The 22,949-nt window shown below is 49.6% G+C and overlaps 1 protein-coding gene across 1 annotated transcript in view; it reads right to left on the bottom strand.

The window, feature by feature from the left end:
- Positions 1 to 480: 480 nt before the first annotated feature.
- VANGL1 (VANGL planar cell polarity protein 1) overlaps positions 481 to 22,949 on the bottom strand; it is a 38,669-nt gene continuing 16,200 nt past the window's right edge. Inside the window, exons 5-8 of the mRNA XM_084296029.1 lie at positions 13,222 to 13,355; positions 10,142 to 10,274; positions 7,867 to 8,101; positions 481 to 7,494 (exon numbers count right to left, since the gene is read on the bottom strand). Of these exons, the coding sequence (XP_084152155.1) occupies positions 7,234 to 7,494; positions 7,867 to 8,101; positions 10,142 to 10,274; positions 13,222 to 13,355 (763 nt within the window). The 3' untranslated portion in view covers positions 481 to 7,233. The remainder of the gene's footprint in view (positions 7,495 to 7,866; positions 8,102 to 10,141; positions 10,275 to 13,221; positions 13,356 to 22,949) is intronic.

Raw genomic sequence — 22,949 nt, 5'->3', positions numbered from 1 at the left:
TCTTGGAGTGGGCTCCAACTTGACCCCAGACCACCGTATAAACACTGGTGTGAAAAAAGAAACCTTCTCCAAGTGTATTTTGGAGGGGCACAGGGAGATGGGGAAGAAACTGGGAAACAGCTTTCTTTCTGCTGGAGGTACTCTCCATTTTACTAACAACACGCAAGCTGACAGCAGGGCTGCAAAACTTGTTGGAGCATTTCAAAGCAGCCAGAGTAACTTGGCTGATAATGATTTATGCGTATGCAATCACCACACCGAACTATCCCTACCTCCATCTGCGAACACGTTGTGTTCGCTGCTCCCTCTCCTCTCAGCACCGACTGGCTCGGCAGCGCACGGATGCTCACATGAAAAGGGATCAGACACCTCTGCCCCCATGGATTAATTGTCAGCACCGGAAAGGGCTGCGACCTTAGCCCATCACCTTCCCGGTCCAACACAAACGCAGGAGCGGTGTTGAAAGATAAATCAAAGCCTTCAGCTTGGCCAACTCCCAGCGTGCCTGCCCCTCCTGCCCGCTGTTGTGACACACGGCATCCTGCTCAGAGATCCCCTTCCCCTCCCACCACCCCGGTGCCCCTGGCTTGCTGCACTCTCTTGCCCTGGTGGCCTTCATGTTTAATCCCTCCCTTCATCTCCTAGGAGTTCAGAGCTGGGTCTGGGACCGTGGCACCGATGCACAGCACTGGTAGAAGCTGTTTTGAGGTTTGGAGTCCTGCTCACCTCCGCAGCTAGATGTTTCATCCAACTATTTACTTAGCTAATGCTATTGCATGTCGAGGCATTGCTAGTGCCTCACGCAAGACTCTGGAGCCAGATAAGTGACAAAACCCTTTCTTAACCCATTTGTTATACCCAGACTGCACGCAGCCCCTTTGCCCTGTCCTTTTCCACCAAATTCTCCAAAGCTGATGTTCCTTTACCATCCATAACTGTGAGGCCCATCACCTACCGTGGTCAGTAGGCCTTTTTACGTACTAGGCCACGCTTTGGCTACCAGCCCTGCTCGGCATCAAAGACTTTACCCCAGTAGTTGTTGCCGTGCTGCCTCAGGTAGACAAAGCCTTCTGCTCTAGAAAGAGGGCTGCAGAGGAGGCTTCTCCTTCCCAAGTGACCCCGGTCTGGCATCTCCCTCAGGGGCAAGGTGCTTACCTCATGTTCAACACACCCCATTCCTTCGAGCCTTGTCTACTAGTCGGTGCCTCCTTCCCCATCTTGTCAGAGGTTTGGGTGGGTGAATACTTGCCCTCCTATTGCACCCGAGACTCCCTCACACCTCAGAGACCCTTGCAACTCCCGCGAGAGATTTGGCCAAACCAAAACAGCTCCCTCAGCTCTAATTTCTGCTGAGCTGCACACCACAGCCCCTTATGATTCAGATTCCCGAGCTCTGGGTGAAAGCCAAGGGAACTGGTCCCTCTAGCAAAGCCTGTTCCTTCCCTCAGCTTCCACAGGCCAGGGTAGGAGAGAAAGCACAACCAACAGCAGCAACCAGCTGCTGGTTTGGTATCAGCACTGAGCCGCAAATTAAACGGAGCCCGCTGAACTCAAAGACAAACTCGAGACAAAATTTTCAAGGCTACCCACCACGGGCACCCGAGGGTGATAGCGGCGTTATTCCCCCCTTTCTCTGCCCATTTCGGGGAGCTGCCCTGCAGGAGGGCCAGGCCAGGACACCGGTGCTGGGCACTGCCAGGATAAAGGGACAGGGATCAAAAGTGAAGAGATCACAGGAGGGCAGGAGGCAGGATCGAGCACACCCCCATCCCACCCTTCCTGCTTCCTCCCAGGCTTTGGTTTGCCGCCGTGTAGCCCAGATAGACTCATCTCCCCTCTGAGCAGAGAATTACCCGTTTGGATGTTTCTCTCCACCAGTGTTTATACCCATACTGCTTATCTCAACAACCACTGGGCTGTTTTTCACCACTCTGCAGCATCCTGTGGATTTTTCCATGGCATGGAGAAGACCTGCTTTGTGGGGCACAGCAAAGAGACCAGGCACTACCCCCCATGGAAATGTGCTGTCCTGAGGAGCAAGGTACCAAAGACCTCCAAGGGAAGGCGGCCACCATGCCAAGCTTCCTCGGGCACAGTCTTTCTGAGCTCTTGGCACTTGGGGTACGGAAACTGGAGGTGGGGACAGCCGCATCCACGCGTGCTTTTGGGGCGAGAAGCCCGACAGTCATTTTTAGCAGAGCACAGGCTGACATCCACCGAAACGAGGAGCGCTGCTGGCTTTGCCCCGCCACTCCTCCACCCCACCGGGCCCAAACAAGGAGTTCAGGCATGAATCCCACACTTGGTAATTTGTGTGCAAACCAGCAAAGAATAGAGCAGGCAGAAAAACCTGTTCCAGCCCCATTCCCCCACCACCACACACACCCTCACCAGCTGTATTTACTCTCCATCATTTGAGATTTCAGGTGTTCAAAGCAGTCACCTACCGGTCCCATTTCGAGAGTGATAAATGAGCTTGCATTTTAGTGCAGCAGGGCAGATCAGAAGGGTCTCGGAGGAGGGTGACAAAAGACAGCTTCAAAAAGGTAAAACCACATGTTTGCAGGGCCCCTCCCGGGCGCAGCTAAGGAATGCTTGGAGGCCAGAACTACCACCTCTTTTTTTTTTTTTTTTTTCTTTTTTCTTCTTTTGGTCTGAAAGGATGAGAGGAAGGAGTGGGACAATCAAATCTGGTTTCAGTTTATTTCCAGAATTTTACTGTACAAAATATGCAAAGTGTAAAACAGTTTTATGTTTCAGTTTAAAAACAACAAAAACCCATCCAGCTATAACTTAAGAGAACCCAGCTTGGAACAGAACGACTTACTAGGCTAGACCCACAGTGCATTAATGTCACAGACACCAGGAATTTGCTTAAGTTCACGATTAGAAAAGAACAGAAAGACCATGTACCAACGCGGTTAAAGTCACATGTGCAAAGAGGAGGAAAAATAAAATTTAAAAAAAAAAAAAAAAAAAGAAAGAAATGCTGGTTAGTGTCTATTGATTAGAAAACCTTGGCAAAACCCATCTTACTATACACAGTTTGTGTAGAAAAAAGAGTATTACACAGTGATCCAAAAAGGGCGCGGGATGAGAGTCGGTTCACTCCCCTCCTCCCCAAGACACGATAATGCTGAATCAAAGAAACAGGCACAGAAGAGTGTAAGATCCCTTCACAGGCGGGTCCCTGCGGGCGCTGAGCCTCAGCATCCCCGTGTGCAGGCAGGGGATGCTCCCAAGCCCCTTAGGCGCTGGTGCAAGGTGCCCACGGAAGCAGCCGTGGGGAAGGATTGCCCCTCTGGCAGAGCACAGCCGCAGCGGGGCTGCGAGGCGGCACGAGGGCAAACCCACAGCCTCTCGGAGGGAAGCAGACAGGCAGCTAAAAGCGCTGGTGCTGGGGGGGACCCGGTGCAGGAGAAACCCACCGAGATCCACGCCAGCCCCAGGGTAGTCAGAAGCAGCAGCTTTTGGTCACCATCGATCTGAGGCGGCAGCCCGAACGCAGAAGGATGCATATTCCTGCAGGAGACTTCAAGGCTCAAAGCCCTTTTTTTTTAGGAGAACAGGATTTTTTTAAATCTTCTTTTTTATTTTTTTATAAAAAAAACGGTTTGATCCCAAGAGTGCTTCCTTCTTCACACAGTTTAAACACCGAACCACCAAGCCTAGCTTGAGGCTTTAGACATGTATAATGCATACACCTATAAGGGAACAAGCCACATACACACACAAGCTGAATGAGAAAACAGACATCTGCACAAACGTCTCAGGAACCTCCCACATGGAAGGGCAGGGCAGAGCTAAGCACAACTGAACAGCAGAGCCTGGGACCAGACTACAGCATTTTTTCCGAAAGACTGCAAGGATTTTTGATTTACCATTAAAAAAGGGTAGATTTACAAGGTTTTGTAAGCAAGATGAAATTGGCCTGAGTAGGTTTCCACATTTAGCATAGCACAGATCTTTCCACTTCCCTCAGTAACGAATGCTGGAACAAGCACATCTCAAACAAGCCTTTTACAAGGTACTTAACGCACGGCCAGTTTTAGAAACTGCTTCTCCCCAGCTTTTGGCACGCTTGGGAGCAGCCGATTCCCTAGGCTTTGTGTGGAGCATCCCAAAGGAAAAGGGAAAAAGCTCCTTTAGCATTGGGATTTGTTCAGAACTCCCCCAAACGTGTGTTTCCTAAGGAGATGTCCCCAAGCTCCAAACCATGGCCCAGCACTTCCCACCCCACTCTTCACTCTTTATCCACGAGAGTCAGCCTTTGTGGAAACCCACTGCCATTTCCATCTGCTCTGAGGCAGCGGAAAGTCTTAGTTGCATCTGAGTTTTGGAAGATCTCAGCACGGTTTTGGATTTAGGCTGTAACAAATCTGAGTCTTTGAACTGTCCGAGCAGCATACTCAAGAGTCACAGGAAAAACAACACGGAAGAGAGGAGCGGGGCAACACCTCTCCTGGCTAGGCAACACGGCACCTTATCGAATGGGCTGGCCGTCAGTGGAAGATGTCCAGCATAAGGTTCTTCTCCATCAACTTCACCACAGACAGGGTCCTGATGCCTAAAAATCAATTCCCAGTCAGATTAAAGCATACAGGCTGGGACAGAGCAAGGAGAAGGACGTGCAAGGAGATGGTGCAGGACAGGAGAGGCATTGGGAGGGAAACAGCCTGCGCTTGGCTGGCAAACCCCACAGGCCTTATTTACGCTCAGCTCTTGGCAAGCTCTCCCGAAGTAAGGACTGCAGGATTTGGATCAGAGCTTCGTTCCCTGTGACTCGATTCTTACTCATTATCTGGCTATAAACAGAGTTAAACAAACCAGTCTGCTCTCACCGCTCAGGATTTTTATAAAGAGCCTGAGTTCCTGCAGACTTCACAGATCCATACGTGGATCTCAAAGCACTTCGCGACGAGCTGAGTTTAGCCTCACAACACCCCAGTGAGGTAGGTAACGATCGTGGTCCCTTGATTTCGCATGGGGAAGCGAAACAAGCCCCCAGACAGAAATCCAGAGAAATAAAATATTAAAAAAAATAATAATTTGGGAATACCCAGGAGTCCAGATTCCTTGTAGCACGTCCTCACCCCTGAACAGGCTGCAACTCTAGAGCAAGCAGGCCGTTGGAGAGGTGAAACTCCCTCCCTTCAGATTTTATCAGGCAGAGCATTCACACCGACACTGGGAAGAGCGTTTAATGCAAGAGCTGGCCCCTGCTGACAGCGTCCTTTGCAGTGACAGAGAGAGAAGGCAGCAGAGCAAGCACACGCTGCTTCCTTCTGGCTCTCCATGTGCAATGGATTTGACGCAATTAAGGATTAAGACACGAGTTTCCTGAGCAGATACCGTCAGACAACCCCCTCGCGGGGGGGGGAGGGAGAAGGGGTGGTGGAGGAAATCCTGGGAAAGGAAAGTTTTACAGAGAATTGCCTGAAACGAGGTGCTCCCGTTTTTCACGGCACGCCCAAGCCCCCGGCACGGTGCTTCTTGTTCTGGCTGCTCGCAGACGAGCCAATTCAGCCACAGGCAGTACCCTGAACACAAGCAGAAGTGCTCCGCAGTCTCCCTCCCAAGCTACTCCCAGTCTCTCCCACCCTGCCTGCTTATGCACATCTTAAGAGCCAGATACGTACATCTTTAGGAGAGCTGTATGTCATATACTATACACCCACCCAATTTTGAAAATGATGCACCCTCGCAGTGAAAGGCACTGGTTTTGTACCTCGCCGACACGGGAGCCCTTTGCATTAAGACATCTACATGGAAGGCAGGTCAGCTCCTGCTAGATACAGATATTTGCATGGCAAAAGGCTGGGCAGGGTGCGCTGAGCTGTTTCCACTCACACAGGTGAATCCATCACCACAGGGCTGGGAGGTTCTAGGAGGGACCTGGCTGAAGGGCGATGCTTTGTGCCAGCAACCAGACGCTGGCTTAAGCTCATCTTTCAGAGGAAAACTTTCAAAACCCCGCAAAACTCAGATGACAAAAGTCACACACAAAAGCTGCAATGACGGGCAAAGGCTTTCGAAACAAAACTGCAATTTTCAGAGCTACGAGTCGCACAAAAGCAGAGGAACAGCAGGCTGTCCCGGCACTGAGGAGAGACCCCCACGGCAGAGAAAGGCCAAGAAAGGTAGGCAGGTTTTCAACATTCAGACAGAGTTTGGTATTGCTCAGCTACAGCTGAGGGTGAGGAAGGAAGGACACGCTGCGGTGTTTGTAGATCTTCCCCTCCAAGGGGCTGGGGGTCTGTGATGTGTGAGAAGGAGCCGGCTACTTACCTACTCTGCCCCGGTGCAAACACGCAGCCCCTGCAGGTGTGAGAGGAAGAAGCAGTAAGGCAGACCCCGAGGGGACCGTGACTGGAGAAACACGTTTGGAAAGGCAGGCATAAAGGGACGGAAACGGGGAGCCTTGGGAGGGCCTGACAAAGGAGGGGGTAAGCAGGCGGGATGGAGCAGCTGAGAGAAAGAGAGCAAAAGGGAGCTGTGTCCTGCAGACCAGTTTCGCTAAAAAGCATCGCTAAAAAAAATTTTGTTTTGAAGAGCTGCAAGATGGGCTGAGCCACTTCGAGACAAGCAACTTCACAGAGGCTGAGAAACGGACGGCAAAATCATCCCACTGTGCTCACGCAGGTCCAGCACTGATAAGAGGGCACAGGGAGAATAGGAGGAAAAAAAAAAAAACACAAAAGTTTGTCTTAAGGTTCTGTGGCTCACAGAAGAAAAACCTCTCACACCCAGTCTTTGATACCTTCTCCTTCCTAAGTGGAAAGGAACTGCAAATACCACCTGTACAAGCAGATCTCTAGGGCGGAGAGGCGAGCAGCGGATTCTCAGCGATAGCTACAGGTAGCAGAGACACAAGAGCGCGCACACGGTGTAAGGCAGCATTCCAACAGAAATACAGACGTTGCAATTGTGCAGAGAAAGAGAGCGTGAGATTTACAATATGCCTGGAAAGGGGGGGAAAAAAAAATATAAAAAAAAAAATCTGTTCTGTCTCCAAGGCTGAGCTAACCGAGCCAAGTCACCCTGTTGCCTCTTAAGATATTTCTTTCTAGATAAGATATCCCAGCTCCCCCCACCCCTTTCCAAATAAAGTGCAGATGGTCAAATATTACTGGTCCATCATCTGCCAGTTTCAGTCAGCATTGGGGAAATTAAACCCAAAAGCACGATATTGAAAAAAAAAAAAATCCCCAAACAACCCACCCTCGAAATCCCTTAGACTGAAGTCTCGGACTGTAAGCGAAGGACAAATTTATGAGACTTAGGGTCTATGAACTCTTCTGAGAGTTTGATGAAGGGGATTTTCTTCACATTAGCAACAAGGCTGAAGTCCAAGCACTTGAGGACAAAAACAATCCCGTCTTGCAAGCCGCTTGTGACCGCTTCCTCGCTAACGAGCGTCCACTGCTTGGAGAACCAGCGATCCCTGTCGTACTGGAGGGTTGGGCCAGGGCTGAGGTAACGCTCCAGGAATGCCTAGCAAGAAAAGGAACACATTAGCACCAGGGGAACAGCAGCCCCACGACTCAACTCGGTCTGCTCTGTCACCTCTGTCTGCAGGATGGTGGCTGTTTTCAGGAGGGGGAGGCAGGACGCTGCGGGATATCAGAACAAACAGCTGATTATCTCACAGGCACTTTCAGCTAAGAAGATACAGGAGGTGCTTTATAGGAAACACCCTCTTCTCTTTAAGATCTGATGCAATCTCCAGCGTGCTGACTGTATCACTGACAGCAACCACATAGATCTCCTCTCACTTTCCCCAACAACTCTCTGCTCTGTGCGCGCACGCAGACCTGCTGTACCTTCATCCCTCCGTCCTGCACCAGCGTTAAAAGAGCTTGTTACCTTTGGTGTCATGTTGTTGGTGATGCAGAAGGACAAGTGCTGCAAGATGCTCTCCATGCTGTGGTACTGCTGCTGGCGGGTGGTGCGAAGGTACTTCTGCAGAGCTCTTGCCATGGAGGGGAAGATTGCCTGGGCTGCTTCTCGGGGGTCCATCATCTCTCCCGGCGCCTTCTGCTGTTCCTCTGCCTGGAGGCGTTTGATATGAGTGAAAGCCTCCTCTACTGCAACCACAAGCCTGCAGAAAGAAAACCAGGACGGCAAAAGTCACAAGAGGAGAGGTAGGATGGCTCTGTGGTTAAGGCAGAGCCTGGGAGTCAGGATTTACAAGCTCCTATTCCCATGTCTACCGCTGACTCACTGTCTGCCATCGGACAAGTTTCATAAAATGGTCTCTGCTGACAGCCTGTGAGGTAGACAGCAGCTTTCCTTTCCTCGCTCAAGCCATCCGAGGGTCATAAAGCAGGATTAAGACTTTAAAAGCCTGAGTGTCGTACTTGGTTCTGCCAACACAGCATAAACATCGGTTGCACGAACTGAACAAGAGACAGCTGCCCTCGCGGTGAACGCGCATCTTGGAAAGCAGCAGTTCCAGCACACAGTGCAGCAGCTTGAAGTCAGGAAGAGGCTGGCCATAAACTAGCATGACCCAGGACACAGAGTGCTGGAGGGCTCTCCCTGTGCTCCCAAGCTGGGGTCTGCTCTGATTTACACCAACCGGTACAGTCCTCGTGCCTCTGGGTGACTGCCCCGTAACTCTCCATCGAACGCTGATGAGATCCCCATCTTCATGGCTAAACTGCAGCCAAAGACATCTTCTACAAACCATTCCTGTCTTGGTACAAGTGAGCAAACACCAAGACTATGCCAGAAAAAGGCAAACATGCCAAAAAAAACGTCTGCAAGGTAGCCCAAAAGAATTTAACAAGCGAGGAACTATGCTGCAGTCAACAAGGAAAAGTGACAATAATGGAAAAGCCACCCAACAAAACTCTTTTGCTTCTCTAGACAGCGCTTGTTTCACACTGGATTTCCACTCAAGTCACCAATTACTGTCTACAATGTCCCCAGTACCCAAGCACCTTAAAGCTAGGAGAAACTGCCTCATGACAAGCAGAGGTATAGAGTGTTGCATTCAAACTACATGTGAAGAACACCATGAGAAGCCCTGACCCCTACGAATTTCAAATTGACTTGGGGGAAACTAGAAATTAGTTTCTAATCTCCTCATGTCCTGTTGTTGCAGCTCTGACCTTCCTTCTTTGAAACATCTGGCTTTCTAGTGACTGATGGCTTTCCTCCGACTAAGCAGCTGCTCAAACCAAACTCATGGAGCAAGGGAGATGTGCCCAAGTTCGGATGCTACACTGCACGGGAAGGAAAATTTAAGTTCCTATCACTCCAAGGCTGGAAGAGAGCCCAACAGACAGCGGCTAAGGAGCACAGGTCAGACCAAATCAGGCTATGGGGACGCACTGTGCCAGCACTTTCCCAACAGAATATAAACAAACTGCCAAACGAAAACACAAAACAAGCCAGCTCCTTCCAGTTACTGCACGTGCCTTCCCAACGCAGCTCAGTTCAAGGGGGCCTGCCTGTGAGCAACTTCCCTCGAACCATTCAGTGTGTTAACTACAAACTGTCATCAAGCTCCTGAAAAAACAGAGGCACGAACCATCTGCGGTCACCTCACCGAAGCGTTAACTCTGCAGCCTAAGTGTGACTGACAGAAAACATTATTTCCAAAATCAAACGCAGCCAGTTCTGGTCATGTCTTTCCTCCCCTGCTCGTTTAAAAAGGGCAGCCAAACTGCTTCTTTTTGTTGCCTGTAAGCCCAAATATTCTTTCTTCCCCTACAAAGAGGCGAGACCAAGTCTGTCCCTGGATTACTCGAGCTGAGATGACAAGCCTAAGCATGGGGGAAATAATGGGATTTCCTACAGCAAGTAACTATGGATTTGTCAAACACTGGACTGTTCCCTAATCCGTGACATTGCATTAGCTTATCTGGCATAATATACACGAGCTCTGCTTATGCATTTTCCTCAGATAACTCTAGTTGCAAGCTGTCACTGTCCCTCGTGCATCTGGGTTTCGTATGCTTGTGTTCTGCGACAGATTTACAGCCAGCCCCAGCCCTTCAGCAAAAACTCCCTCCCTCTCAGCAGGCTCAGCCAGCCCAACACAACCAGGTCTCTAACAAATGGTTCGGGCACCCAAAACTAAAAATGGTTCAGCAGTGCCCAAAAAACAATCCTGGGGAAGGAGCAGCTTTACCTCGCCCGACGTTTTTTAACTCGGCGCTCGTGGTCGGCCTCTTCGTAGTAGAGCTCGTTGTGGCTGGAGTCTCTGCGCCGGGCAGCAGCTGCGATCATGGCACGGGACTGCCCCGAGGCGTTGTTACCTGGGCCTTCCGCAGGGGAGGAAAAGGAGAAAAAAGAGACAAAAAGCGGGCATTACCGGCACAGAAGGCAGCTGGGGAAGACCAGCACCCCACAGCATCTGCCACAGGTGGTCTGCAGCTCCAGAAGCAGCAGGATCACCTTTAGACAAAGCACAGGGTTTTTCCGAAGGACAGACATGTCTGAGCAGCTGGCCTGCAATGGGTTAGGCTGGGGTCTGTGTGCACAACAGCTTCTTGAGGCACTCAGAGCAGCACCTGCCATCAGAGCTTCTGTTGCTGTTAACAGATCTTGCACAGCTACAGGAACAGGGAAGCTGCAAGCTGGGCTCTGCTACACCCCAAGAACTGACAGAGCTGTCTCTGCAGGACCTTAACCAGTGACCCTAAAATGCAGTAAAGGCCTAGGAAGCTCGCAGCTCTGGCTGTTTGGGCAGAGAGGAGACAGAAAGGGAGAAAAGGATGCCCCTGAAGGGTCTAGCAACCCTTCTATCCAATAGAGGATAAAAAGAAGCCTAAGACTGCCTCCAAACTATCAAGAGCTGCTTTTCCAACTGCTCTCAGAGCCCATTCTTACCTGGCAGTGCTTAAGGCCAATCAATTGCACAGACACGCTTAAAATTATCATGGTCATGCAAGGGCAGCTTTATTTTTTTTTATTTTTTCCCTAAAAAGCACAAACCAGTCTCCAAGAAAGAAGCCTGAAGTTCAACAGTGGGAAGGACAAGCATCTGAACAGATGGCTTCTTAAGAATCCAAACACTTTAGGCTTCGTTTGACAGCCCTGAAATGGAGGATACAACTCGAGGCAGACACCAGCTCCCAAATTTGGGTCAGAATTATTATATGCTTCATTGACTATGCCTGGTGATGGAAATTCAGGTTTTGAAGGTAAGCCTCCCCACTCTGTAGGAGAGAGATTACAGCAAGACGATTTTCCTTCCTGGCTGCTACAACATCAAATACAAAAGCTGCCAACAAATTAAGCTCCTTTAATAGCGTTACTCTCTTCACACAGAAGGTGTAAAAGACTGTCAGGATGCCAAGCTAAGCTGCAGCCAGAACTACACTACGCTCTTCTTTGCAAAGTGGATGGGAATGCTTGTAAAGAATATGCCTCTAAGCCTGAGATTTCCACGTCTGCAAAGGCAGAAAAGGTTGCACAAGGAACAGCCCAGGGATCCTGTACTGCACCAGAATGGAAAACGCAAGCTTTCAGGTCCTGGCAGGCTCACGAGCTTGACACTGAAGAGGCCCAGCCAGCCATTTCTGGAGCTTGCCGATAATTTCTTCTCTTCCAACAAATTTTGTGAGCTAACATCTCCTAAACTGCTGACGCTACTGGACTGGCAGTTTTTCCTCGAGGCTTGGGACGTCCCAGAAGCTGCCGCGGGAGCAGACACCCTGCCACCTCTTGAAGCGATGCTGCAATGCAGGAGAAGAGAAGCAAGCTGGTAACCAGAACAGCGTGTCCGGCAGCCTGGTTTGAATGGCGTGCAGACACCTTGGGAGCTGGCAGCCCTCACTTTCCTCACACGGGGCCTTGCTGAGAACGAGCAACTGGAATGCAAGGTTTCATTTTTAGAAAAATGCAGAGCAAGTCAGTTTACTTCCCCTTTCCAACTCAACTTGTTCTTTGCCACCTGCAAGCTTCTTCACTCCAGGCATCAGAGGAGACACAGAAAGCCCAACCCTCTCCCACTCTGCTGCTTCCCTTCACCTTTCATCTGCCAGAAATGAGAGATCTCACTGTAAGGATCTAAACCTTGATGAGTTCGTTTTATGGACTCAGAAGTGTTGCATTGGGTTTAAGGAAACACTGAGGATATAGAATTTGAAACTTCCGAAGGTATCAAATTGAAAATGAAATGCACTACACTGAAGCCTTGTTGAGGCAAAGGAAAAAAAACAAGACACATGATTCTGTGTGACAGATATCCTCCATATTTCGGTCGCCACATGCCAGACATAGAGCCACCCTGCCCAGCTAAGTCCCTTCAGTCCGTTCCTGCTCTAAAAACCTTTCCCCACTAACATATTCTGTGCAGAGCTGCTGCACAAGATGTGTCTTACCGCATCTTGTCACAGGGCTTCAGCCACGCTTCACTGCAAAAGCTGCCCTGTGCAACTTCAGCTCTTGCATCAAAGGAATCTGCACTTCGGCTGTGCTGCTCGGGCACACCCCGCTTATCAAGGCTAGCTTTTACTGATAGAGCTCCAGATTGTCCAATAATTAAGTCCAGTTTTTGCTGCTTTGAGTGTCCGCATGGATCCGCTCAGCCCTCCTCCCACGCACATCCCTCCAGCCTTGCAGAGAGCTTGCACCAGGCCTGCAGAGCAGCAACGCTCCACGGGGATGGTTATCAGGCTTGGCATTTCCCTGTGAACTGCTCAGCGTCAGGATGACTCGGAAGCACGGCCAAGCACAAGCCAGGCGTAGCTCATTTACTGCTAAGGCTGCAAGCCCGACGAGCTTTTCTTTCACTGTCAGCTGCTGCTCACACAGTTGCTTCTTCCTGCTTTGGTGCGAGCCTCCTTAACTTTCCTGGATGCTGCCCGTGGCAGCCCTGCAGTGAAGGACTGGGGAGCTGATCTGGGTTAAAAGTTGTGTTTATTGTACTAGCACAACCAAGGAGATGACCCAAGGGTGACAAGAAGCAGAGGCTGCCCAAAACCCGCAGCGGTGCCGAAAAGCGCTGTCAAGCCACACGATAATTAAGCCTGACCCAGAACTTGGCTCTTTTCACCTGGCAGAGACAAAAGCCTTATTGTGGGCTAAACACATCTGTAAAGGCATCTGGAACCAGCAAGCTCAGCGCTGTTAGGAGAGCTTCCAGCAAAAGACAGGGATTTGGCAAAGCAGGGAGGTGAAAATGTGAGCATAACAAAGCGCGCTGGCCAGCCCGGCCCTTCCCCAGCCCACCCATTCTCAGAGCCTACATTTCACCTCACCTACCATCAACGTTGTAGACTTTCAGGCCAGCCATGTGCTTGGCTGCACGGGATTTGGAGGCTGTTAGCAACGCCGGGTTGTAGACGGGGAAATCTCGGTAGTAATTTTCCAGAACCACCAGTGCAGCTCGCTGGATGCTAGGGGGAAAAAAAGAAAAAAAGAAAAAAAAAAAAAAGATAAACAAAATGCAATGAGGTCTTTTTTTCCTTTTGAAAAAAAGTTTTATGGAAGAAGAAATAGCCACGTTATTTGGAACGGGGTTGTCACACCCACAGCGTTGTGCAACACACAGAGTATTAAATACCGAGGCTCTCTCTAGGACCTAAAATTTCAGCTGAGATGCAAGCAATGCCTCTCCCCTCCCCTAAATATGAGGGTTATAGCCCTGAACAGGGACAGAGCTGAAAGGGAAGCATGGGGCTGCCTGCAGCATGGCAAAACACAGAGCAGGAGCGCTGTAGCTGGCTGGTGTGGATGGAGGGGCCAGCTCCGTGTGGATGCTTTTCCCTTTGAGTCATTTCCAGCCGCACCTTGCAGCTCCTCAGATCTCCTCCATCCAAGCTCTGACAAGAGCCCAATCTTTCTTTCCAGCTTTCGCAGCAAGATAAGATCGCTGCCTGAGGAGCGCAGCTGCCCCAGAATGAATTATCCCAGTATTGCCTGTTCAATCCCAAGGCAAGGCGCAGCATCAAGAGCGAATTTCCCCCCTCGGAAGGGAAACCTCTACATAAAAGGATGGCAGAAGGAAGCAAAACAGAAGGCACATCCCCAGCTGCAAAGGCCTAACCCAGAGGTATCTTCCTGTGCAAAATCGCTGAGATCACCTACTCACGGACCTGGAGGTTGCCCAAGCGCCCGCATTTAATTTCATTGTGAACCCACAGAAATTATAAAGGGAACTTGCCAGCGTATTTGTTGCCAGTTAATTGTGAAGCTCACACTTCCCAACAAAGGCTGTCATGAGGAAAGCAACCCGGTGTTCTCACACATGTTACAACACAGGAGAAAAAAAAAAAAAAAAAAAAAACAACACAGGAGGAGGATGGTAACGTGGGAAAACAGGCAGGAACAAATTAAGACCTAAATTCATTTCTCAGCCCTACCACTGATTCAACGCACGCTCCCGGAGGAGCAATTTAATTTCCCCGTGCCTTGTGCTAATATTAACTTCTGCATCACACCCCAGCAATTTCAACACACACACGCCCTCCGCCATCCCCACGCCGTGGCTGCCCCTCTCCCACCGATCAGTGAACGGAGCCCAGATGCCAACCCAGCCACGAGATTCTGGGAAAGAGGAACAGCTCCAGACTTGTTCGCTGTGTACCTTCCTCATCTACTGTTAGGGCACAGCGTCATTTATTTCGTTAGCTGTGTACCTTTAAGGTGATGAATCGGGCTTTTAAAGCAAATCCCATCTCCAGGACAGTTTTTTTTGGGGGTGTGTGCGTCTGTTGCACCTTAAAGGAGCTTTATTTTTCAGGTGCCAGCCCTAAATATCATCCCGCGTCAGGCTTGTTAAAAGCTACTCCATTTAAGCACTCGACTACTGATACGTAATAAAAAGCCACTGTTTAATCGAGGAAATAATCTTCCTTTAACAAAGGACTACAGACTGACAACCTCCACCCACAGCCAGCTTACTTCCCTCTGCCAAGCTTCTGCTTTCGGCTGTGGATTTGTTGCAGCTCAAAAACAAAAAGTTTCGTAAAAGAAGTCACGTGCCAGCGGCGCATATCCCGATTCTGACCGCATCCAAACATGACTGAGTTTTTCCATGCCCGCTTCCCAGGAAGAAAGGTAAAACTCAACAGAGATTTGCCTCGAAATAAAACATTGGGAGAACTACGACCAACTAAGAGCGAGAAGATAAACGTGACGATGGTTAAAGTCAGTGGCACACGCGTGTGTACCCAAAACCCAAACGCAACCAAGCTTCTACGTTGCAAAAAGCAGCTGCTGTTGCCCCGAAAATTAAAGCCCTGTTATTTTATCCTCGTGCAAACCCGGTGCGGGCTCGGTCCAGCTCCCTTTTAAAGAAGAATTAAAGAGAAGATGCCGCGGACGGGAAAATTAGAAGGGTGACCATAATTAGCGAGGGCCAGGCTGAATCAGAGCCTTCTGGGCTGCGTTGCTCAACCTTTTCGCCCCACATGAAGGGGAAGCCTCACCCCACAGAGCTCCACGTGGGCTCCACGTGGGAGCTGCGAAGCTGCGAGGACCCCAGAAGGGACAGAGATGCCCTCAGCATAGAGAAGGGGGGCTCAGGGTGGTTGGGTGACGTGACAGTGGGCATCCTGTTGGTTTTTTTTCTCTGCAGAAGCCACTCGGGAGGAGCTCAGCACCACGTCCGTTCGCTGCAGCAGATTCGGACTTCCCGTGCAGGCACGGATTGAAAAGAATGGGGAGGGGCAGGAGGAAAAAGGAACAGAAAGTTTCAATAGCACACCCTCTGCGCAGGGCAAGGACCCTCCTGATGTCCTGCAAAGGCAGCCCGGTGTGTTTTGGGCAAAGCTACAAAATACCAGAGCGCACAGAAGCGTAGCAGGACATGAAAAAGATTTTCATGCAACAGTTCAGGCTCTGAAAAACCTGTGACCTGACAAAGGACCCCTTGCACGAGCCAGCAGCCAAACAATTTTCCTCGTAGGCAGTTATCAGCCAACTCCTACGTTTTGTCAGGTTGCATTTTGTGCAGTTTGAGGGTGGTTTTTTTATTATTATTGTTATTACTCTCCTCCTGAAGAAGGCTGTGTCGCAGCACGCTGCCAGCAGGGAAAGCAAACAGGCAGATCCAGCAGCACCTCGGCGGCATTTGGCAGCAGAGCCCTTCGCAAACAGGGCTGAATTCACTTCGGCTGTGTCTCCAAGGAAGCAGAGGAGGGGACTGGGACACAAAGGCAGCAACAACTGCCGGTGTTTTCCCCTGTCGAAAGATAAGTCAGGAACGGTTCTGCTCGAATACTTGTTGCTACGTGGGATAACCTCGATACTCGGTGGCTCAGGAGGCATTTTGGCTTTGTATTTGTCTTCTGTGACGAACGACACCTGCTTCCTTACCTGGCTCTGAAAGCAAATCCCACAGCATCAGGGTTTAGGGGGAGCCAAGCATCCCAAACCCACAGGAAGAGGCAGAGAGGGCTGAGGGCAGAGCAAGCCCGGGGTTATTTCACCAACTGGTTCCCAACCCAGACTCGCCTCCTCCAAACAACATTTTTTTTTTTTTTTTTTAAGTGCTGCAAAACAGACACAGCATCAAAACAAGCCAGAAGTCTCCGGGCATGCTGAATACTTGCCGCAGCCAGTTGGGAAGCTTTGGCACCTCGAAGAGAAGCTGAGCAAGAATTGCACAAGGCGATCCTCCAGGCAGAGCCAGCTTTGCCTTGCAGGCTGGCTCCAGCCTACAGCTGCACCAAGCTCCTCTACAGCAGGAGATGCTCAAGTCTCATGCCCAGAAAGCTCAGAAAGCTTCTGCACCATCCCAAAAACACTCACTAGTCCCATCTCCCTCCTACCACAAGACCCTCTCTAGCAAGGTGTGAGGGGGCTGGCATTTTTTGCTGCCTTGCCCAACCTTGAAACAAGGCTCCCCAAAGGACCAAGGCCATGCAGAAGGGCTCTGCAGCCGTGCTTGAGCTCGATTTTGCCCTCTCCAGGAACTGGGGCGAGATCTCAGCAGAGACAGGGAACTGTGGCTGAACAAGCCGGGCAGAAAAATGCCTTTTGATCACTGTAACTACAACGGCATGGCGGCTCGGTACAGTCAGGAGAACGAGACCACAGCCCCTAGGAAGAGGAAAACCACATTTTCTTGTCAGGCAACCACAACTGAAGCCTCCACTCGGCTCAGGCAGGCAGGCGCAGTTCCTGCCCTCCCCAAAGCAGACACCGGGCTCCCAGGACGCAGCGGGTTTGTTTTAGATACCCAGCGTGCGGGAGGAGAACCTGCAAGATCGAGCCTCTGCAGGGCAGGGCACAAAACCCCAGGGCAGAAGGTCTCCCCTTTTCGGCCCTGAATGTCCCCCATTCAACCCAAACACCCTCCACGTTTCCTGAGGCAACACAGCGGCTTGTTGCTGGTGAAGCAGGGACCTTGACGCACAGATTTGCTGAATGAGATGGGGGGAAAGCAGGTTGTTTGCATTTTGGTTTTATTTTTCCTTTAGTAGCAGAGTAGCCAAAACCCTCCAAAGGCGAAAGAAAAGGACCTGCAAGTCTACTACAAACATTACCCTTATGTTCAAATCTTTTTATTAGGAAGAGAAGCTGTGAGCATGAAAATGGGAGTTTTTAGAGCAGAGGATTTCACAGCAGGGAATGACAAAAAATTAGAAAAAAAAAAGAGAGTCCACTCCTTTAAATGATATGACCCAAACAAGCTACTGATTTAATACCTCCCTGAAGAGCCCTATAAAAGTATTCCCAGGCCAGCCCTAAGGAGATGCTGCTACAGAAGTACAGAGCGTGAAGTTTTAGCGAGCAGCTATAAAAACCCAGTAAACCCACAGGCATGCTCCCATTGCAATTCTCCTTCTCGGAGACTTTCCAGCCTGATACTTTGCAGCGAACTGGTCTTTAGAGAACCAGCACACGGGATGACCATTTTTCCTCTGTCACCTTTACTGGTAAGCTTCAAATTTAGATGAATACGTTCCCTGCAGCTGCATTGCCCTAGCTTTCAGTGATGGCTGAACCTCCTCTCAGAGCTCAGGCTGGGTTTCAAATGGTTCCTTAGACACTGGCAGCCACGTGAAGTGCCCAAACAGCTCTCAAGCCACACGCATCCCTTCCCCTTTGATCAGACACAGCCTGTTCAAACCGATGAAGGTGCTGCCTTCGCATCTCAGGCCCAACCCGATGCCCCCTGAAGCTGGCAGAGGCTGAATTGAATCCCGAGAGCAGCAGCAGCTGGATCAAACCCCTCGCTGAGAACTGCTTTTGCTTTTTTTCCAAGCACGCTGCCAGCAGAGCAGGCAGGCTGCCTCCACGCGTGGGTTTGCAGAGCGGCGGGGCGTCCTCAAGGGAGCTAGTGAGAATACCAACTTGCTTATTTAGGGGAAAACGAAAAACAACTGCCGGCTGCTCACACCGAAGCAAAACCAAAGCCGTGAAAGGCTTCCTTTATCTACTGAGCAATTCGGCAGGTTGGGAAGGAGGGCAAGGAGAATAGAGCACAGAGAGGACAACTTAAACAAAAAGATGACTGGAGAAAGCTGCTGCTGAGCTGTCCCTACAAACCCGCACAGCATCACGGAGATGGGTTAGGGTATTAGAGATACAGGTGCTGAAAGACCACAGGCAAATCAGCTTCCCCAGGAACCTGTGGCTGTTGCAGCCCCAGCAGGCTCTGCTTGTCCATACCCAGCTCTACGTAGGCTTGTGACTGATGTCAGGACACTGAAGTTCATCTAAGGGTTTCCATAAAACTGCCACCACCACCAGAAGATACAGTCCTGCCTCTTCTCCTCTGCCCCACGTCACACCTTCTGCCACCTTTGTGCACCTGCAGCACCAGAAGGACAGTTCAAAAGAGTGCAGGAATCAAGCTGGACTAAATAATCCATGGAGACACACATACACAAACCATAAAATTAGATAGATAATATAAATACCAGCTCAGCCATTCAGATCCTGGTGCAACGAGGGGCAGGGTAAGGGAGGCACACGGTTGACAGGACAGTTTCTTGCAGCAGCATCAGTTTAAGCAGTGACTTGAAACTATGATCAAACATTTGTGTGAGTGAGGGTGAAGTGTTCTTTGATGTTGGTAAGCACAGAACACAGAGCTACCAGTACCTAACTCCGTTTGCATGAGCTTCTCAACTGTGCTTTTATCTCAGAAAATAATAGCAGGAATTTATCAAAAGACAGACAAACAAAAACCCAACTACGTTTGAAAACAACCCACAGATTTTTAAACTACAATTAATGTACATGCAATTTTCGAACTTTTTTTTATAATTATTTTTTTATTTTTATATATTTTTTAATTTAGTCCTCTTCCTTTCTCCTCTTTCCCCTTCACACCCATCAGGGTACGCTAGATAACAAATAGCATCAGCTCTTGAGCTGACAGCTCATTTTTGCAAAACATACATAAAGTATTTGAGGGAGGCTTGACCTCTTTGAAAGGTGTCTACACACCTGAAGTTACACTTAGCATTTAAGGAGTTTTGAACAGGTCTTAAGATACAGGAGGGACATGATCCTGACCCCCAGCTGTTCATGTTTGTTTAAAAAAAAAAAAAAAATCAACTCAAGTGAAGTGTTACCTTTTGAACACAGAAGCTGGGAGCAATACGAAGAACTCATCCTGCATCAAAGACTGACCCAGGCACTGCTTGCAGTGAGTGCCCCACTCCTAAAGCACCCAGACACCTTGCAGCACCTGGCACCCAGCACCCTGATTACTGCTTCCAGTGCCTGAGACTGGTGTATCTGTGGCAGCAATGTGTTTCTTCTCCCTATCACGCATGTAAACCATGCCTCTGATTAGCCTGAGCTTCTAAAATAAAAGTAAATACGCTGGAGCTGTCAGGCACAGCAAGAAGTTTGTAACAGCCCACATTTTCTGAAGATAATTTAAAGCCTGAGCATGCGACATAAAAGGGGAGCGTCTTCAGACATCTTGCAGATATTACTGAGGAATTCTGCAAGTTACATTAATAGTTGCAAAGTAACTAGGCTTTTTGTTTTGTTTTTTAAATGAAAGCTAAGAAATGCAGCTTTACTTCCAAGGAAGCAACAGAAAGAGAACATTCAAAGCTTCTTGCTGGCGGCAAAACTCCACTGCAGTAATGGGACTTTACATTTAGACGATGCTGCAATGAAAACGTAGTACCCAGCTCTTGCTCCAGAGGCAGCTTGGCAGTCTCTTAGAAAAGACACTCTCTTAGAAAAGAGGATCACCGCTTACTCCACCCCCAGCAGGGGACAGGATTAGTGTGGCCAGAGTGAAGTTTGTTATTCACATTAACACAGCAGCTTTAACTTCTTCTAGGATTTCTCTCACACAGTCTCAGAGCTGTTCTAAGAAACTACTCCTGGCTGAAGCAGGCAACCAAGCGGCATTACACAAGAAAGATAACTCAAGCTATGTTTTAAGCCTGGCATAAACACAATTTGACACAGGTTTAGTTAACCTGGCTCCTGAAACCAACTGATTTGGGACAGTTTGCTGAAGGAAGCTGCTATACCCGCACTGAGACATCACCGCTCCCTTTGTCCATGCATGGTGCACCCATCCAGATTCCTGTCCTGATGAGGCTCAATGTTATTTCCATGTGGGTCTGCATGGGCACTATCAGACCCTTGCACACCGAGGAGCATCAGCTCACCCAGAGTGCAGCCCAGCCCTCTCCTGCACAGAATCCCTTCCCTTCTGGCTTTTCCCAAACCTAAGCACCATAGTCTAAAGCCAGCACCCAGCTACCTTGCAAACACTGCTGAAGCTGTGTGGACGTGGTCCACGCTTCCAGGCTGAGCATCTCCAATCCAGCCCCAAAAGGATGCAGATTACCCTTTACTGGGACTTAGGGAACACAAACCAGAGTCAGCAGCCTTCACGCCTCAGCTAAAGTCCTTCCTTCTGCGACAGAAGCCTGTTCTGTCTGCCAGAATAGCTCCCCCAAAAACTTCAGCTGAAGTCCCTGCTTGAGCTAAACCGCACAAGGGGAGTCTAAGCACAGAGGTACATTTACATGGGTGCATACTGGAGGAAGAAATTAATTTATGAGTGCAAATACTGCCCTCGGTTTTGTGTCAAAGAATTTCTTTTATTACCACCCAGCTCCCTAGTAACTCCTCCTTATTCCTTCAGGGTAGGTAGCTTCCAGTTTTCTTAAACATCATTAGGGTTGTGCTGTGTGAGAACTGTAAATTCTCAATTTCTTCCACTTTTAACGAAAAACTAAGCCTCCTCCTTTCCCCCAAAGGGCACACAGCTCACTCCTTCGCAGAATATTTTTATTTCATCATTCACCACAAGAAATGGATGCTAAAGGTTGAGGGGGTGGATTTTTTTTTTTTCTTTTCTCCAGCATTTGAAGATAAAAGCATCTTCACGGCCACAAAATTTGTTCAGCAGCTTAGGGAGACCATCTGTCTCCGTGGGCGGTACACGCAGGCGACTTGGAGGGCACAGACAGCAGGGAAAAAGAAATTACACGGCAAAGCCTTTAAGTACAGGGTAGGTTGGGGTGGCTGCTGTCCTTCTGGGCACTGCTGGCTTCGAGAGACAAACCAACAAGAAGAAAAAGCCCTGCAGATGAAACCAAAAGGTATTTTCTCCACACCATCTCCCTCACAAGCTGCCGAGCAGCTCCGTGTGAGAGAGCGAGCGATACTGCGCTAGCCAAGGGGATTAATAATTGACCGCGGGCCCTTCACGTACAAGTACGCCTGTAAACTTTTTAAAGTATTAAGCATTCCAAAAATGTGAGAGTGCTTGGGGGTATAACAATCACCCCGTGCTACTACTGTAGTCACTGAGGCTTGGTGCTTTCACAGGGGAACACAAACGCTACCTGGGCCGCGGCCTACTGGGCCGCCTCCATGCTCCCCTCATAGAAACCCACAGCAGGGGCTGTGAGCACGCCCGGGATGTAAATGCAGCCTTGAAAAGCACAGCCCCTGAGTTTTGCGAGGATTCGTGTTTATATCGTTATTTTATTAGCGTGCCTGGGGCTCGGGAAATGTGATTCTGTAGGACCGCAGCAGCCCACAGGAGGTTCCCTGTGGAGAGATGCACACAAAAAAAAGGGAGCAACACAGCCCAGATCAAACAAGGGAGGAGAGAGAGGAGGCAAGATGACCGTGGGCACTTCAGTCCCTCGAGCTCTGGCATCTTTATCGAAATGAAGAAAAAGGCTGTGTGTAAAGCCACGCCTAAAGCCTTCTGGAAACCGTACGCAGAAAGACAAGAAGCTAAAAAAACATGCGCCTTTCAAGAAAAAACAGAGCCCTACCAGGCTTCACCACATCAGACATTCCCAGATGCATGATACACGCAGTCAGATATGTCGTGCATGCAGTCAGATACTGATGGTCCATCCTAGACTTTCACCCCCCTCCTAATGAGAAGCATCTGGCTCTCCTGGAGCCTGCTGTTCACTGCTGTCACAAATAAACATCCTCTAAATGAGGTGTTGCTCTGACCCAAGTAAGAAGTCCTAGCTGATCTTTGCTGACAACACGCCCCCCTCGTAAAACAGAGCGAGGCACCACTGCCATAACTCAGCCCGAGCATCAAAGGAGACTTCTCCTTGCTCTGCAGGGAGCAGAACGTGGTTCTGCAGAGCTTGCTGGAAAATTAACTCATTTCTACAATTTCACAACAAAACTCACTTCAGCAACTCAACTGGCACCCTCAGAAAAGATGGGTTGCAAAAAGGTGGCACCCTAGAAAAGCTGGGTTGCAAAAAGGTGGCTGTAAACACCCAGTTATGTGAAGTGCTGCCAAAGAGGAGAGACATTAGCTTGGAGGTTACAAGTCTGACACCTTTCAGTGCTAAAAAAGCTGCTCCAGAGCACACAGCTCAGTTTCTTCAAGAGCTTCTCACTTGCAGATGCGATTAACACCCATTTAGCCAGCTATCACAGAACTTCTTGGGAGGAGAGGGCACTTAGTGCTGGTGCTCATCAGGTTTGGTGAAAGGATGGGGAGGGAAACTCGAACAAATGCTCATCAGGGTGCTTTGTATGGATTTCAGGGCTGAGAAAATGCATTCAGG

This window comes from Netta rufina (assembly GCF_964035555.1).
Source record: "Netta rufina genome assembly, chromosome: 1".
Taxonomy (NCBI): Eukaryota; Metazoa; Chordata; class Aves; order Anseriformes; family Anatidae; genus Netta; species Netta rufina.
This window is presented reverse-complemented; position numbering and strand designations above follow the sequence as displayed.